This window comes from Pyrgilauda ruficollis, unplaced genomic scaffold, assembly GCF_017590135.1.
Source record: "Pyrgilauda ruficollis isolate IOZ18807 unplaced genomic scaffold, ASM1759013v1 scaffold6, whole genome shotgun sequence".
NCBI lineage: Eukaryota > Metazoa > Chordata > Aves > Passeriformes > Passeridae > Pyrgilauda > Pyrgilauda ruficollis.
Genome location: NW_024527710.1, coordinates 8,176,708 through 8,193,701, shown reverse-complemented (window position 1 = coordinate 8,193,701; position 16,994 = coordinate 8,176,708). Strand labels below are relative to the sequence as shown.

Below are 16,994 nucleotides of genomic sequence, written 5' to 3'. Positions count from 1 at the left end.
GATTCATCAAGTTGGCACTTTGTTTCACTAATTTGAGTGTCAAGTGCAACCACATAATAAAGAATTACCGAGACCTGATAAGATTCTTCTTACATTGCTCTGTTTGTCTGAACAACTGGTACTGTTGAAACCAACCCTACAAACTGCATAAACAGCGAGTGTGTGTGCAATTGGCGTCTTCTGTGGAGTGATAAAGGTGTTTACTGCGTTATCCACTGGTGAACCACACCTTCATGTTTCTTTTTCCTTTCTTAAAATGCACTAATTGCAGCATGCGGTGCCCATGCTAGAGATGTCATTTGTTTCACTTTTAGTCCTTCAATGAATTAACAAAGATAAAAAATAGATTTCAATGACAATTCCAGCCTTGAGAAACGTGCTATTGTGACCATGGTTGAGTTACCCTGTTGATAGTTTTCTCCTTAATGTAATTTTTAATACTACATAGCTGTAGGTTAGATGTGAAGCCATATATTAGAGGTACTATTTCAATGAGTAGTTTCAAGTGAAATAACTTCATGATTAGGAGATAGATTTTTTTTTAAATGCTGTCAGTCTAGTAACTTCATAAGAGAACAACCCTAAAAATGGCTTGTGTAGAAGGGGCACATTTATAAACGTGGAATTCCCACAGCAAAAGTTATTTGTAATCTAGGGTCTGATAAAGTTTTCAGAACTGAACTGTACACTATTAACACAAAGAAAGAATAAAAAACTTTAGAAGCGAGAGTGGGAAAATGTCCTCCTTCAGAAACCAGAGAGATGGCATGGGGAGCAAGTCTGTGAGATTTGATTTATAAGACGAAGAAAGCTTCTGTCAAAAGGGTTTGAAACCGGTTGTTAGAGCTTAGGCAAAATTGTGTGAGGGGGCATTGTCAGCGCCGCACAAGGAGTTGAGGGCGTCGATTTTTTTACTAACGTGAATTTAAAGTATTGCCTGATCGCTGCCAGCTCCAGGAAACCCAGGTGGCGGTGGGAGAACGAGAAATTTTCCGCTAGGGAAAAATACAAATAATGTAATGTGAAGGTCGTGCCCCGGTACCACAAGCAGGACAGAGGCCTGGGCAGAGGGAGGGAGGGAAAAAAGGAGCTCCTGCCCCCGCTCCTGCTCTCTCTCTTTCTGAGGGGCACCGCCCGCCCGGTGCCCGCCCGGTGCCCGCGGCCATCCCGCCGCTGCCGCGCCCCCGCGCCGCGGGCTCGCCAGCGGAGCAGCGCCCGAGCGGGAGGCAGAAGTTAACTTCCACCTGCCCTGAAGTCGCCGCTGCGCCGGCAGCAGGAGGCGGGGGCGGAGGCGGAGGCAGGCGGGGCAGCCGAGGACCCGGCTCTGGCAGGCTCCGAGGGTCCGGCCGAGTGTAATTCCCCCCTAATCTCCGCCACGGCGGCGCTTCCCTGGCCGAGCCATGTCTGCGGCTTCCCCGCCATGCCGAGCCTAGCGGGGAGCGGGAGGACTGGCGGCCGGGAGGCGCACAAAATGAAGACCCTGATGGTAAGTGCATTGTTGGCACGGCTCATCCCGGCTCCGGCGGCGGGGAGGAGAGCAGGGGAGCGGCGCGGAGCGGAGCTGCCCCGAGCACCCTGCAAACGCTCCAGCCTTCGCCGGGCTGCATCCCCACGGCTCTCCGGGATCGCGCGAAGGCGACCAAACCTTGGTGGCGGCTGCCAAGAACTTTCCGCCTGCTTTCTTTTATTCGTGTTGCTCGCGGCTTGGGGGTTTTGTGTGTGTGTGCGTTTTAAGGCGCGTACAGCAAACCGATCTGCTTAAAGGACGAGGCTGGAGGTATCTGGGCGAGGGGAAGCTCTACAGTCCCCAACACTCGTTAAAATGCGCGAATGAGATGCCCAAAGGGGGACGGCGGCACGGGAATGAGAGGCACCGGGAGCCGGGCGCACGGAGGGGAGAAGAGGCGAGGAAGCAGGGCTGGGGAAGAAGGAGGGAGCCACGGGAGTGGGCTGGCGAGGGCGCAGGAGGAGGACGGAGGGGCTTCCTCAGTTTCTCCTCGCACTTCTGCCGGGTGTCTGGTGGGTGAAACTTGCGGGTGCGCCGGCGGGGAAGCGGCGCGCCCGGCCGGGCCCCGCGGCGGGGGGAGCCCGCTGAGCCGGCTCTCTCTCTGCCCCCCGCAGCGCCACGGGCTGGCCGTCTGCCTGGCGCTCACCACCATGTGCACCAGCTTGTTGCTCATGTACGGCGGCATCGGCATCGGCGGGGGCCACCCGGAGCCGCGGCGGCGGCAGCAGCAGGTGGCGGCGGTGCCCAGCCGTCCGCCGGAACGCGGCCAGCGCCACCCGGCTCTGCCCGTCGGGGCCGGCCTCCTGGAGGGCTACATCAGCGTCCTGGAGCACAAGGTGAGCCGCCGGCCGCGGGACCGCCCCTCCTTCCCGGCCCCCGGGGCGGCCGGACCCCGCGCTGGCCCGGCCTACCCCGGGAGGCACCGACCCCGAACCTGCCGAGCTCTCCCTCTGCCCCGCTCGGTGCCCGGTTCCTCTCGGCGCGGTCGACGTGCCCTGCCTGCCTCGCTGTCGGGGTTGGCTTAAGCGGCCTCCGGATGCCTCTGGCCGAAGAGCAGGAATTACCGGGGTCAGGAGCCGGGCTCCAGCCCGCGGTTGGGTATTTATGCAGTGCTGCTTCTCTTCTCCCTTGCACAGTAGAGGGGGGTGGGGGAGAAGATGAAGTGTTTCTAATGTTGTGTGCTCTAGGTACAATGCAAATGTATGCTTATGATGATATTAGTAAGGGTTAAAGAATGAGGTTTATTTACTGGAGGGCAAAGTCAATAGGCAGGTGTTTATTCTTGGCTCATTTTGTCATAGGAAAAAAAAAAGTCTCCTGCACAAATGACCTTTTCATCCCCCTTCTGGGAAGCAGAAGTTGTCACCCATGGTTTCCATTCTAGAAATTTGGGGCACTTCTTTAATGGTGAACAAAATGATGTCCCTCCCCTTGACAGAGGAATTATCGGGCTGTATTGTCAGACTATAATACTTGTTTACCAGAGATAGGCAGACTAAGCTTTGATGGCTCACAGGACAGATGTAGTGACATAAAGTGAGCAAGGTGACACATCCATGCCAAAGAGATACTCTAGCTTCAGTAGTTTTCTTACAAGGCAGATTCCTCTGCTTTTTGTTTGGTGTTTGGTTTGTTGCTTTCACCTGGAAACTCCAAGGTCTTCCCCTTCCAAAAGATATTGTTTAGTGTACACACATCTTGCAGTAAAAATTTATTTTAAAAAATAAGCAATAGAAATGAGGATTCACAACTTTCTTACGTTTTCACATCCAGACTGACAATCTTCTGAAAGATATATTGTCAGACAAGTTACTGGGCTCAGTTTAGAGGTACTGTGTGAAGACTAGTGACTTTGATATACAGAGATTTTTATTGTTCCTTCTGGCATAGCTTTCTATGCAAGAGTTATCTGTAGGGCTCTTAGTGCAGAAAAATAGCACATGATGCTGCCTTGTAGGCTGTATTTACTTTTTTACATGGTTCTCCTGGAAATTCTCAGATGTAATGTCTATAGAAAAAGCAAGTTTGGCCATGGGCTTCCTACTGTCTGATCTGTGCTCTTGTAATTCTTTTGTTCTTCTTGAACATGACTTTAGTGATAGGTGTAGATAGATGTGCACATGGTTGTTATATCCAGCAGTAATTGAAAAGTCATCTGTGGTCTTTTTGGGATGCATGTGTGATTCTGATAGTCTTCTGGTTCTGATAATACCTCACACTGGTTTCTCCAGACTCACAAACACGCCTCGTTAACAGCCCATATTTAAAATCCCTGTTCTGTTATTTTCCAGGATAATTTTAATGTTTCCTTGTCTTTTGGAGAAAGATGATCCTTTGTTTTTTTAATATATTGTAATATGGCCCAAACCCCACAGATACTGTATTTCTGAATTTCATTTCACACAGCTCATGCCTCACAGTAATAATCTCCTGAAGGTTTAATAACTTTTCCACCTAACTTCTGTGGGTCAGAAAGAATATTGTGCTATTCCTGCTGTGTTCCCTGCTTGCTTTGTCTGAATTTAATGCACATGAGATCATGCAGAGAGCTGTACCACTGTGGTATACAGAGCAGTGAGGACACTGCATTACCATAAGGAGACTGGGGATAAAGGGGCTTTGTCTCTTAATAATGTATTTGTTTTTGTAATTTAATTTGGTAGTCCCATATACTTGTCACGGATTTACAATCCCAGAATACATAGGTTTCACCCATAATAAAAAATGGAGAATGCAAAAAATCACAGAAGTTCGTGGTTTGGAAAAAGAAGGATTCAGGATTGGCGATGGTGGGAGAACAGGGAGAGAGCAAGAACTGAGGAATGGTGAGACATGTTCAGAGAACCTGTGGTTTGGGTGGGACATTGGAAACTGCAGAGAAGACAGCTTGAATAGCAAGTGAAATGAGGGAATTAGGGAAGTTTTAAGGAATGCGAAGAGAGCTGCAGGAAGAGAGCAAGGTAAAATTCTGTTGCTGTGAAAAGGACATGATATTTGAAGAGACGGGGAGGTCTGGAAGGAGATGAGAAGTATCTGTTGTTTGAGAACAACAGGCTTGCATAGGTAAGGCAGGAATGAATTCAGCAATGGTACATGTTGTTTTGATAGCTCATGGTGTGAAATGACAATGAATGGTAGATTTTTCACAGTATGGCTTCCTTAATTTCCCATATAGAATCTTGGAATTATTTGTCAGGTTGAATGACCTAAAGCTGAATGACCATTATACAAAAATCATCCTTGGTACGTGTACATGCATGAATGACAGGTAGCAGTACACCTGGATCTGGTAGCAGTAGAATGTCTGGATTTGTTTTTGTTTCTGGATCCCATAATCTGCTTTAACAGAAAAATCTCCTTTCATGTTCGTGGTGTTGTACCCATTCTGGTGCATTTAATGAGAGTAAGTATGCACATATATGTAGGAGCATGCCATGTACTGAAGTTAGTAATCCATAATCACAATGTCAGTATTGACACATGAGCTGTGTAAGTATGTGGTAGTAAAGATGTTTCTCTTCGGGGATGAAATTGAACAATTGTCCTCATTGTGAAATATCATGTATTGCAAATGTCTGTCACTACTAGCAGTACAGCTCATTTAGTAGTGCCGGATGATCATGTATGGAGACTATTTGCCAGAAAATCTGGGCACTTAGTACTAAGTAACAATGATTTTGAAATATAGCCTGCAATATTATAATTACCAATTATTTTTCTCCTTTTATTTTATATTCAGTAAGAATTGTAGTTCCTCATCCATACTGTCAAGATAAGCAGGCAGTCTCTGAGAATACAGTAAAATATGTCATTTTTTTTTTTTTTTTACTAGCTTGAAGAGGTTTTTTGCAGGAGTTTCTAGTCTTTGCTTTCATAGTTCTGCAAGCCCATTTTTCCATGAGTCAAGCATCAGAGATCAGAACCTTGTACTTAGCTTTAGTAGCCTTTCACAGTTTAGCAGTGCATACTTAATTTTTGTTGAGCTGAATCCTTGGGAAAAAAAAAAAATCAGAAATGCTGTGAATTCAGAGATGCAAGTGGATCCTTGTCATTTCACCTCTGCACGTCCCAGAGTAACAGCAGTTGACAGGCATTGTTGATGGATGTTTGAAATGAATAAATAGTATCTCTTTTTGTTCCCAATAGCCATATGTTGTATCCTAAAAAGGTCTCACATTTTGAACAGAAAATACGGTTTGCTGATAGTTGTTATTGAGAGGTCAAGGACTGAAACAAAGGGAAGAAGTGGTGGCTTCTACTTCCAGGAGCTTCTGGTTCCTACGGAAGCACTTTGAGTGTAGCACTGCTTAGCTACTGCATCTGCTCTGCAGTTAGAAAGGACAAGAGTCCTACACTGTCAAAGTGACATCTTTCATGAATTCTGTGGGTGTTATCCTGAAATTAAAGGGGTTTTGTCACTGGCATTGAGGGAAGCAGAATTATGCTCTTCTGTGTGGAGGCATGGGGATAAGCCTTTCTGTTGATTTATCATAGTGCTAGCAAGAAATTACAATGCTAATATTTTTAAAGCGATTACTGCATACAAATAAGAGAATGTTAATGAAAGTAGGAAACCTAGCACTGCTCCAGAACTTGGAAGAAATAAATATTTAACCATTATATTACGATTCTGAAATGAATGTGAGAACATGTCTCTGGATAGTTAAAAGCCTTTTTACCCAGTATTGACTCAACAGTTGGTGCTGCAAATAAAATATGAGTTTGTCACGTATGTAATTGAATAATATTTCAAGCCATCAGGGATTTTGTTTCTTAGAAAATAAAAAAAAATTAAAATCAATCCTGCAGTCAAAATGTATGATTTATTAGAAACACTTTTAAATACCTTAAGAGCGAATTGAGATCAACATGATAATTTAAGTGATCACAATGATTTCTTAATTTATGATAATGTGAATTATCATATGCAAAGAAATCTTGATGATCCCTCTAAATTAATGCAGATCAGAGAATAGTGTAGTTAATGAAGTGTTTGAGGAAGAGTCATTCTACAAATAGTGCTGCTATAGCTCCTTAATCTCCGAGTTGCAGGAAATTGCTCTTGGGTGAAACTACTTTTTTTGGGATAGTAAACTTTGTGCACTTAAAATCAGGTGGGAATCTTGCCATGTTTTATATTATTTTTAGTAATTATTAAGTCAGATGAGTTTGGAATTTTAATTGTTACCTCACTAAACCACTGACAGTTTGTGGCTGGATAGTTTTGGGGGGCTTCATGACTAAACCAGCCTTCATGACTAAACATAGAGGTGAAGAGGAATCAAATTATTTTGAAGGTTTTATTGTTTTTTATATGAATTTATCACAGAACGATAATGTATCTTACAGCAAAACAGCTTGTCTTGCCTGAGGTGGGATCAAGCCCACGGAGTTAAGTAAACCACGTACCATGATTTCATTACATGTTCCTATTTGCCCCTGAAATTCTCACTTGCAAAGGAAGGAACACAAACTTTATTATACAATTAAGGATTTAATGGAGTTTTTATTATGTGAGAGATCCACAAGGGGGAGACTTTATTCTAGAATAACCTTGTTGGGGACACTTCCCTCTATCAGAGACCTAGGCAAGGTGGGAGTCCAAAACGCCCTTTCCTCAGTGCTCTCTTGGCTTCCTGGCTTTTTGTATTTTTAGGTACCGTAGTTACCTACCACTTATAAGCTGTAGGTTTATTTAAATCCTTATAAAGTTGTCATCTTAAAAAAAAAATCATGACAGTCAGGGAATGTAACTGAATATCCACACAGGGGGAGCAGAGACAATTGTTTTTCTAGATTTACACAGCTTTTAAATAAAAACTGTCCTGTGCTTTATAATTTCTTACTTTTGAGCTACTGTAGTAGTGTGCTTTTTCAGGCTTACCTTCATTTTGCTGATCCTTGTCTAAAATTTTTTGTAGTTTCTGTGTGCACTAGCTGCTCGCACAGAGCAATACAGAGCCCACAGCAATGACAGAAAATTATGGTACATTTTCCTGTTTTCCAGGTTGCTTGGCATCTCTAAAAGGAACCAGTAGTTCTAGCATGGCACTGCTTCTACTGAGAATATCTTGAAATATTTTAAAATGTTTACATGTTGGTATCAGCTGCTGTGCAGTTTATACATTTATTTTATGAAAAAGGCTGTGTTCTGTAGTTGGACACATCTTTTGTAGAATTCTGACTCCAGTGTGTTTTTGAGAGAGAAATGTTAGCTAGTATAATAAGCAAGTAATACTTTATAGTTAACACTATTGCCTAATTCTTTCTAAAATAAGTGCTGTTAAAGATGAAGTCTAAATAGCAGGGATAGTGAGTCCAGGTAGAGGTCAGCATCTGTTGCCTAAAAAATGATCTCAAAAGAGCACAGGTACTATTAAATATTGAAATATCCCCGAGAACTGAAAGATGCTTGGTATGCATCTAGTGCATGATGTTGTAAATGTTCATTAATGTAGCGTGATAGATAAAAACCTACCCAACCACAAAGTAGCCATGTTCTGATCATTTCCTGGTGATTGGGAAGATAAAGGAGAAACAGTCATTGTTGTAATACTGAAAACAAGAGAAGGTTTTGGAGTTTATTCTGGGTGAAGATCTTGCCCTGTGTAATTTATGACATTATGTGATATAGCCTTATTCTTTCCTAGAAACTGAAGCAAAAAGTTTCTTTCAGAGACTGTTTCACAAGATATTGATGATTTATTTCAGTAAAAACGTATATATTAGGTAGTCAGGTCGACAGTTGATGCAGAATTGTGTTCTAATTTTCTCACATTTTAAAAAAGTCACATCTTGCTGCAATATCTGATACCATATATTGGTCATGACATGTTATCTTATTTTTGCAACTGACCAAGACACAGTGTTTGTTTGGTGGAGTTTTGTTTTGTTTTGCTTTTGCTTTATTTTTTTTGTTTGTAGAAGAAAAACTGCAGAAGCATGAAGATATTCATTTTTGCACTTCTTTTTTATGACAGATTCTGGATTATATGAATTCTTCACAAATTATCCTGATTTGTGAAAGGTGAAGAATGAGTAAATATGCTCTTTTCCATTTTATGAATATCATACACATAATATTTTAATATGTGGGTGCTGTCTGTTTCCCTCATGTGCTTCCCTGTCTTCTTTTATGAACATACAAAATTCTTAATTCAGTGGATTTGCAAAATACTTTCTGGCAGGGAATTGGTGACACTTTGTCTGGTGGTGAAATTTATTCATCTTTCACGCAAAGCCCCTTAATTTTTTTTCTTTTCACTTTCAGCATTAATTTCAATGACCACATTTGTATTTTTAGTATGTGTTGAAGTATATTATATTTGATAACCATTTAAAGTTGCTATATTGTGCACTTCTTTTTCACATGATCTTTCACTGTGTGCATTCTAGGCTATTTTCATCTTCCTGTGAAGACAAAGTGTTCTTTTGAAGGTTCTTAATCCTTGGTGGAAGCAAGTCTGAACTAAATGAGATTTTCAATGACAGGAAATGTAATTTTTGCTCACAGCTGATGGATATCTCTCAATAGAGTTCCTTAAATTCTCCCTTTCTGCTTGTCCTGGGGCATAAGTGGATATTGAGTGTCATCCTAACTATGTGATATCCTCAAAGCAGTAGATTGCAGGTGGCTTCCTTTTCCCAGTGACCTTCCCTACCACTGTCACCTGTACTGCTCAGTAACACTGTGTGCATGTCCTTGGTGCTGAGGTAGCACTGATAGGAAGAACTCAGTGCATTAATTGAACTTCTAATTAGGGCAATTATGATCAAATCAGCAGTCGTTTGGTGCTGATATAAGCAGATGTGACAGCACAAAAGCTACTTTGAAGGTGAGGTGAAGCATCATGGTATTTAACCTCGCTCTTTTTCACCTCATCCCTACGCAATCTCCATTAGTCATCACTCTCTCTCTAAGAGTTAAAACCTGAAGTGCTAAGACCAGTTAAGCACTAAGGTTTGCTTCAGCTGAAAAAGCAAGTATTTCCAGTTCAAAAACTGCTGTTAATTGTTCTCTATTGTAAATCCGGAAATAGCCAAATGCAGTTAAAAGTAGGAGTCAAGTAGGAAGAGAGGGATATAATCAAAGCTGAAACTTTCTGCCTTCAGAGCTTCTGTTTGCAACAGAAGTGCAAAATTCAGAGAGGGGAGTGGAGCTCTGAGGTGTCCCTTGATAGTCCATATGAAAGACAGAGCTGGCCACTGAGGAACACGTACTGTTCCACTGCTCCACACGTACACGTGCTGTGGAGAATCCCGCACGTTTGAACTGGCTTAGGCAAATCTGGTAACACCTTGTGTCTGGGCTGTGTTCAGAGTGACACAGGAAGGAAGAGAAGCACAGTGTGTTTATTACATCCAATAGTGAATACTGAATCCTTACTGAAAACTTGTGAGAGAACTTCAGAAGAAGATTGGGTTATTTTAAAACAGAGAGGGAAAACTGGTACATTTAATAGATTAGTAGAGTATTTTTTCACAACGACAGTGTAGTACAAAGTGTTTGTTGTCCAAGATAAGGGAACAATAATGAGTTTATATGGTATACACACAGCATAGATTAGGTTTTCTTAATTCAGATTTAATAATATGGACTGTTGTAAGTAACACAGAACAAGAATACATAAATATGTGTCTTGTTGAATACAACATGTTAGGAATTCATTGCAGCTGTAAAAAATGTCCATTACAGAATGGATGGCTTAGTTAGAAATAACCTGGAAGAGGAAAATGTTTCTCAATAAACATTCAGCATATCTGGAATATGCATTTTTGTTTAGCAAATAATATATTTTGAATTTAGTGTATTATTAGCATCCTCAGGTATTGGCATGATGTTAATATTGCAGAAGCAAAATACTCTGTAAGTTTTGTTCTGTTAAAATATGTCTTGCCCACAGCTACAGCAGGTCATAAAAGTAGATCTAATAACAGCAGAGCATCAGTCCAAGAGCTAGTTCTAAAGAAAAGAAAAATTCCACAGTGCAAATTTGTGCAGACGTAGATCTGTACTAACCTTTGTGCACAGGAAAGTTAAAGGAGCTCTTGTTATGTTTAAGAAATAGCTGGCTGAGAAAGAGGGTTCCAGAGACCACGTTCATCACCGTGTATGGGCTGCTTACCAGTTTGCCTGCATGAAGCTAAAACCTTTTCTCCCAGTTTGAGAGACCAGGCTGTGTTTTGCAGGCAGTGACATGAGTTACAGCCAGGCTCATTCTCTTCTGAACTTTCTTGCCTGCATTACTGTTCTCTGTGGATAGACACTTCTGTTCCATTTCAATGAACTTCATGCTTGTGGCTTGTACAGAACAGCATCTGAGGAAGCACGTAACTACAGAATCCTAGAACCCTGCTGGGTTTGGCTTGGAAGGGACCTTAAAAATAATTTTGTTTTGCTCCTCGCCCTGCAATGGGCAGAGATACTTCCCACTAGACCAGGTTGTTCCAAGCCTTGTAGCACCTGGCGTTGAACACTTCCAGGGATGGGGCAACCACAGCTTCTCTGGGCAGCCTGTGCCAGGGCCTCACCACATTTATAGTGAAGGATTTTCTCCTAATATCCAGTCAACACCTGTTCTCTTTCAGTTCAATCCCTCTTGTCACAGGATACAATGTGTTCTGCTTCAGCTCTACTGTATTTCATGCATAGTACACACCAAATTTAATAAAGCAAGGGATGTAATAATCTAAGAGTATATTTTAAACAACCACAGTTGACACAGCAGACAGGAAGGTAGCACATGGCTGTGGGCTGATGAAATGATGCAGAGATTCCAAGGCTGGCAGAGGCTGGGTCAGTAAGTCTGCCTGGTGTAGTTTGAGACAGCCTTGTTAGCTTGAAACCAGAATAGTCACGCTGTGTCTGAGCGGGTAAATCCTGGTCTTTGGCAGCCACATTTCTTCTGGAGCTGGGCTGGCTCTGCACTGTGCTTTCTGTAGCATTTGGAGGTCAAGGTAGGTGGAAGCTGCATGGAGTGCCTGGGCAACAGTGGTAAAGATGTGCCAACAACACATCTGGACAGTTCTCAAGTGCTGTGCCAAGAACTGAAATTGCATTTGGTATTCTAGCTGTTCTTTAACTTTGGCCATCCAAATTGTGTACACGTTGTATTTGAAGAGACTGAACCATTGGCCACAGCAAAGACATGTTTAGAAAACATAGTTTCCAGGACTTGTCCATGTTCCTTATGAGAAAGCTTTTGGCCAAATACATGGAAACAGTGCTCTGCCAGCTTTATCCTCAGTCTTAGTGCAGAGCTCAGAGGCTCACAGGGAGTATGTGCTGTTGTACATCCTGTGCTATCCCTTCCCTGCTTTCCTCCAGCTTTCAGTGTGGCGTCTTTAGGTCAGTCCTTCTGACACTTGGCCTCATTTCATCCATGGAGATTAAAATAATGTCACATGTGCTCCTAAATTTGATTGCTGTCCATTTTAGTCCTAATGCTGCTGTAAAAGGGTTAGTTTTACACATCTCAGCCTATTGGTTGACTCTAAAATAGAAACATAAAACCTCAAAATACAGCCAGTGTTCTGAATGCAGCTGCCAAAGCATTGCAGAGTTAGCACTGCCTGTCCTTGCTCAGCTCATCTGCCTGTGCCTGGATAATTGCAGGTGAGCTCCTGTTAAAAAAAAAAAAAAAATTATAAACCACTAAATGTTATATTTAGGTAATTTCTGTCTTAAGAGTTTATATTCCATTAAATGGTCATTGTTGATATTATTGATAACTATCTGAAATACATTTTACAAATAAAATGCCTATAACAAAGTCACTGCTATTTCCATTTTTTCACCTCCTTACGTATTCTCTTTGTAACACCACTCCAGATTTTTTTCTGTTTTTAATAGTGATTCATGAGCCTTAGGAAGAACGAGACACTTTGTTATAATATGGCTCACATTATCCATGAGAACTCTCTCAGCCATGAATGGGACTGTACATAATACCCAACCCTTCAGTGAGGGTTTTCCCAGTGCCAGCTGACATGATGTCTAAGCATATGTCAGGATGGGATTTTGCCAGCAGACAGGAGTACACTCTGCCCTCCCTTTGAGCTGGTTGGAGATGCACAGGCTCTGCTCTGGCAGCACAGCCACTGCTCTTTGCCTGTTGCTAAGCCAGAACTAATAAGCTTGACTGAAAGGCAGGGTTTATTGTCCTGGGCTCAGCATATGTGGTTATGTAGCTTTCACATGGAGCTTCTGTGAGTGCTGCAGCGCTGGCGTGTGGTTGGCTGTGTGGAGCATGGTCAGTATTTGCCTGCATCTCCCAGAAAAAGCTGCTGATCCATGTCCTAATGGCTTCCTAACTCTGCTCCAGAGGAGCAGAATTTCAGCCTTTGCCACGCTGCCAGGAATTTTCTGCCTTATATGACTGGAGAATATAACTCAGAGTACTCTTGTCACTTAAGTTTTGGTCATTAGTTTGCCACATGTTTAGTACACTTAAGAAAAGAGACGATTTTTCATAATTTTTTTCTTGTACTGCAGCCTAATATGAGAGATGATGTTGTGGATCAGGTTTTCAAAGTTTGAAATGAGACACTAAATCTGGTTCACAGAGCATGATTTAGTCATTTGAGTCACCACTTAGAACAAAATCTGCTGTTTTCACTGGGCAGATACTTGCTGAAGAAAAGATTTTAATTTCTTTGCTTTACAAAATCATGTTTGAGCATGAAGCTGTGTGATTTTTTGCTTGTAACATGACTATTTCTGTATGCACAGGTTATTTAATTCATCATGTTTGTGTTTGCATTTGTCTTTTCTGATATTCTTACCATGTATATATTGCTCTGGAAATATTGACAGCTGTATCTTAATTTTGGTCAGTGAAGAATTGTTGCTGATAGGATATTTAGTAATGTCTTCAGTAACAAGAGACTGGTTTGCCTTTGAGCCTTAATGTTACTCTTTCCATATATAATTATCATATTAATGGATTTAATTTTGATTTCATTTTTATGAATAGCCAAAAGCTCTGGTATTTACAAGTAGAATCAAAAACTAGAGCTGCATTTTTCGCTTTTGCTGTATCTGCTTTATGTCTCAGTAACAGTGCAAAGAAGCAATGAACCTAGTTACAGATATGCTGAATATTCTTTCTCAGGAGTAGTGTTGATGTTTCCCTGATGGTTTAAGGGCATAATTGAGGTACTTTGTGCAGCTGGTACATGTGGAGGAGGGATAGCAGGGCCAGGAGGGTATCTTTGGTATTAATGTGTCTGATTTCTTCCAGCAGAGTGAACCCTTTTGATCTGTAGCAGTTTATGTAATACAAAACAGCTTTCAGGGTATCTTTAATTATGCCTGTGGACATTTTGAGATAGAAAGTGAAATGAGGCTTTAGAATCACCTTTCACTCCCAGCTGTGCTGATTTGAAACTGGCACAGCTTGTTACCCACCTGTAAGTGCAAGGATCATGTTCCTGCTCCCATGAGAGACATTGGGTGTGCAGCATCCTGGGCTTCAGTAGAAGATGTGGGTGGCTCTCAGTCTCAGTGCCTGTCAGTGCTGCCAGGATGGAAGAGCAATATATCCCATACACAGACATCCATATAAACTGTGATAGCATGTATCTTCATATCAAATTGAGTTTTGAGGCACCTCACAGGACCTGCAGATCCGTCTTTGAGGTTTTGTATTGCTAAGGAGCACAGTGAGGCAGCTGCACTAGGAGCACCTGGAAGTAGAGTTTGTGCTAAACAGAGACTGAGCCACTGTGCTTCAATCAGTGCTCTCAGACAGACACATGTAGAATAAATTGATTGATGATATGATGCATTAACTTTATTAAAAGTTTCTCAGAAATTATATTTTTTAATCATGCCGCTTTATAGGTCTATTTTTCAGGGTGTTATGAAGATGACATAGCATATTTATAGTGCATAATGTGAAAAAAATCATTTTAACATGAAAATTAATGTCCTAACATTTGAACTTTCAGATATATTGGTTAATTTTCACGGTCCATAGCAAATAAAATAAGAAGATTAATTCTTTTTGAAGGTGCAAGAGGTGATCTCATCCATGTCATACTAAGTCCAAGTACCTAACAGTTATTTAAGTTCTCAAAACTTCTTAAAATTGAGTGCATTGTTCACAGCAAGTGGATGAAAACCTTGTGACTGAGATCAGTGGTAAAACGAGCTATAACAGAGCAGTGTGTAAGCCAGTTTAGATGAAACTGAGTCCCTCATGATTGTGAATGATGAGGCTGCATCTGCATTTTTAAAATGCTTTTTTTTTGTATACCAGCCCTTGCAAAACACTGAGACTGAAATTCAAAATAGAAGTAATCTCTAAAAAATAGTTACCCTTGGAAAACAAATAGATCTGTCAAATTATTTTTTGCTTCATATCCCATACTTGACATCAGTAAAACTACTGAAAATTACATTACACTGTGTTTATTAAAGTTGTGCTCCTATGCAGTAATACACATAAGACATCTTATACTGCCTTAAGGATTAAGTTAAGCTCCTTTGTCAAGCCTGTTGGTCTGGCAGGACTGTTAATCTTTAGCTGTCAGACTGGTTAGATCCTTCTTTAGGCCGAGGCCCTGGCTAAGTGCAAAGAAATTAAAACGAATCAACTCCTAGTATTTATGCTTTCATGTTTTTGCACAGAGCAATCAATAAAATGGGAAGCTGGTTTAGACATACATATTTCTATAAGAAGATTGTATTTCAAGCTCTTATTTAGCAGCATCATATTTGCTGTATGTTTATGATTGTGAAACATGAAGACAAAGTTGGCAGTGTTCAAAATATTAAATTCATGAAAGTAAGATATGCACAGGGTGACAGCTCATTGAAAGGAGGACAGAGGATAATTTTGTGAACCTGTATTTCCTAGTTAAAAATCCAGAATTATCTACAGTATGTCCATGCTTTATTGTTACATCAGTAATTATTCTTGCATTTTCCTTAAAAATTACAGCATTAAGACACAAAATAAGAAATGTGCTGTAATGGCAGCATATTTAGGCATGACAACACTTGAAACAAAACTGTATGAAGGTGAAGCTGGGAGGCAAAGTTAAATTCATTGTGAATTTAACATTTTAGCCATAAAAGGGTACAAAACTGATTGTAAGGAACCATAATATTATGCTATAGGCATCAAAGGTTTTTGTTTCACTGCGAATGTCTATACCACTTAATTAATATTGTTCTTGCTAAAATTTTTGAAGAGGAATTTTTAAACAATTACATGATAATAGCCAACTAAATAAATTTCTTGCAAATATTCATCAATTAAGTGATACAGATTGTATGTTGAAGCAGTAGGTAAAATACACTGCAGAGAAGGTTTTGAGTGTGATAGGTGCCTAAATTGTACTTTTCAAATCAGGCTGTATTTTTTTTCGTAATAGGAAAAGAGGCCCCCAACAAGCACAATTTTTTACATACTCCTTCAAGTATAGTTTGAAGTGGTTGTTTTTGTGTTTTATGGACATATAACCTTCCAATCCCTTTGAGGGTTCTTTCCCTCAAACCATTAAATGATTATGCTTTCTGCTTACATATCACCTTGCTTCTGAGCATCTCCAAGTGCCATTATAAGCATTACATGGAGATTCCTGCCATAAAGTACAGGAGTATTAATTCCCTGTGACATAGGAGGATAGTGGAATGAAGAAGTTCAAACCACAGTTTGATCTTGAGTTTCCGAAGAGGAACTTAATGTATGAGTTTGGAAAGCTCTGGAGTATTGAAAACTGAGGGGGCTCAGCCTTGGGACAGGCACACAAGCAGTCACTTTGAGATACCTGACTTTCATGCATAGCCTGGAAATCAAATTTCAGACCTCATTCTATGTAGCACTGAGGTTGTATACAGTGGATTGGGAGAGTGATGCACCTGAAATGGATTTCAGATACCTGCTCTGCTGTGCAGAGCCACCCATCAGAAAAACACTAAAGTGTGCTTTCAGTCCAGCCCTTTGCTTTTACAGAGCCGTGATGGGAGATGGTTCAGCCCAGGTAACAGGTAACAAAGGAGAGCACAGATTGTGGGTTTCAGTTGCAGATCTTGGAAATGGTGTGTAGAGCATTTGAGTTCCTTCTGCAGGAGTCGTTAAAGCACATCTTTTGAGTTGGAGCTCACAACTCTTAGGAGATTTCCAAATAACTTCCTGATATGTTTTATTTGACAGCTCCAACTTCATCATAGGTGGCAGTGTTGGATGTCCTGTGCGGTTGCCAGATTTACCTGGCAGACACACAGAAAGAGCAGTTCCTTAAATACAGATTTGGGTGGTGGCTGAAGGAGGCTTTTGTAGACCACACTTCAGGTTCTGGCTTTCAGCTTCCGTCAAAGTGTCATCAGCTGTGTCTGACACACTGACATCTCATTCTAAATTAGTACTCAGGCACTTAGAGTAATGCCTTGATTTTTAGAGCATATTGAGCTACGTACACTTGGTGTTCCACTTTGCAACAGCTCTAGTGGCTTAGGGCTGGTTAACTCTTCAGGCAT

General features: G+C 41.3%; 1 protein-coding gene across 1 annotated transcript in view; it reads left to right on the top strand.

The window, feature by feature from the left end:
• The first annotated feature begins 1,420 nt into the window (after positions 1-1,420).
• ST6GALNAC5 (ST6 N-acetylgalactosaminide alpha-2,6-sialyltransferase 5) overlaps positions 1,421-16,994 on the top strand; it is a 65,811-nt gene continuing 50,237 nt past the window's right edge. Inside the window, exons 1-2 of the mRNA XM_041483387.1 lie at positions 1,421-1,486; positions 2,122-2,343. Coding sequence (XP_041339321.1) covers positions 1,421-1,486; positions 2,122-2,343 — 288 coding nt within the window. The remainder of the gene's footprint in view (positions 1,487-2,121; positions 2,344-16,994) is intronic.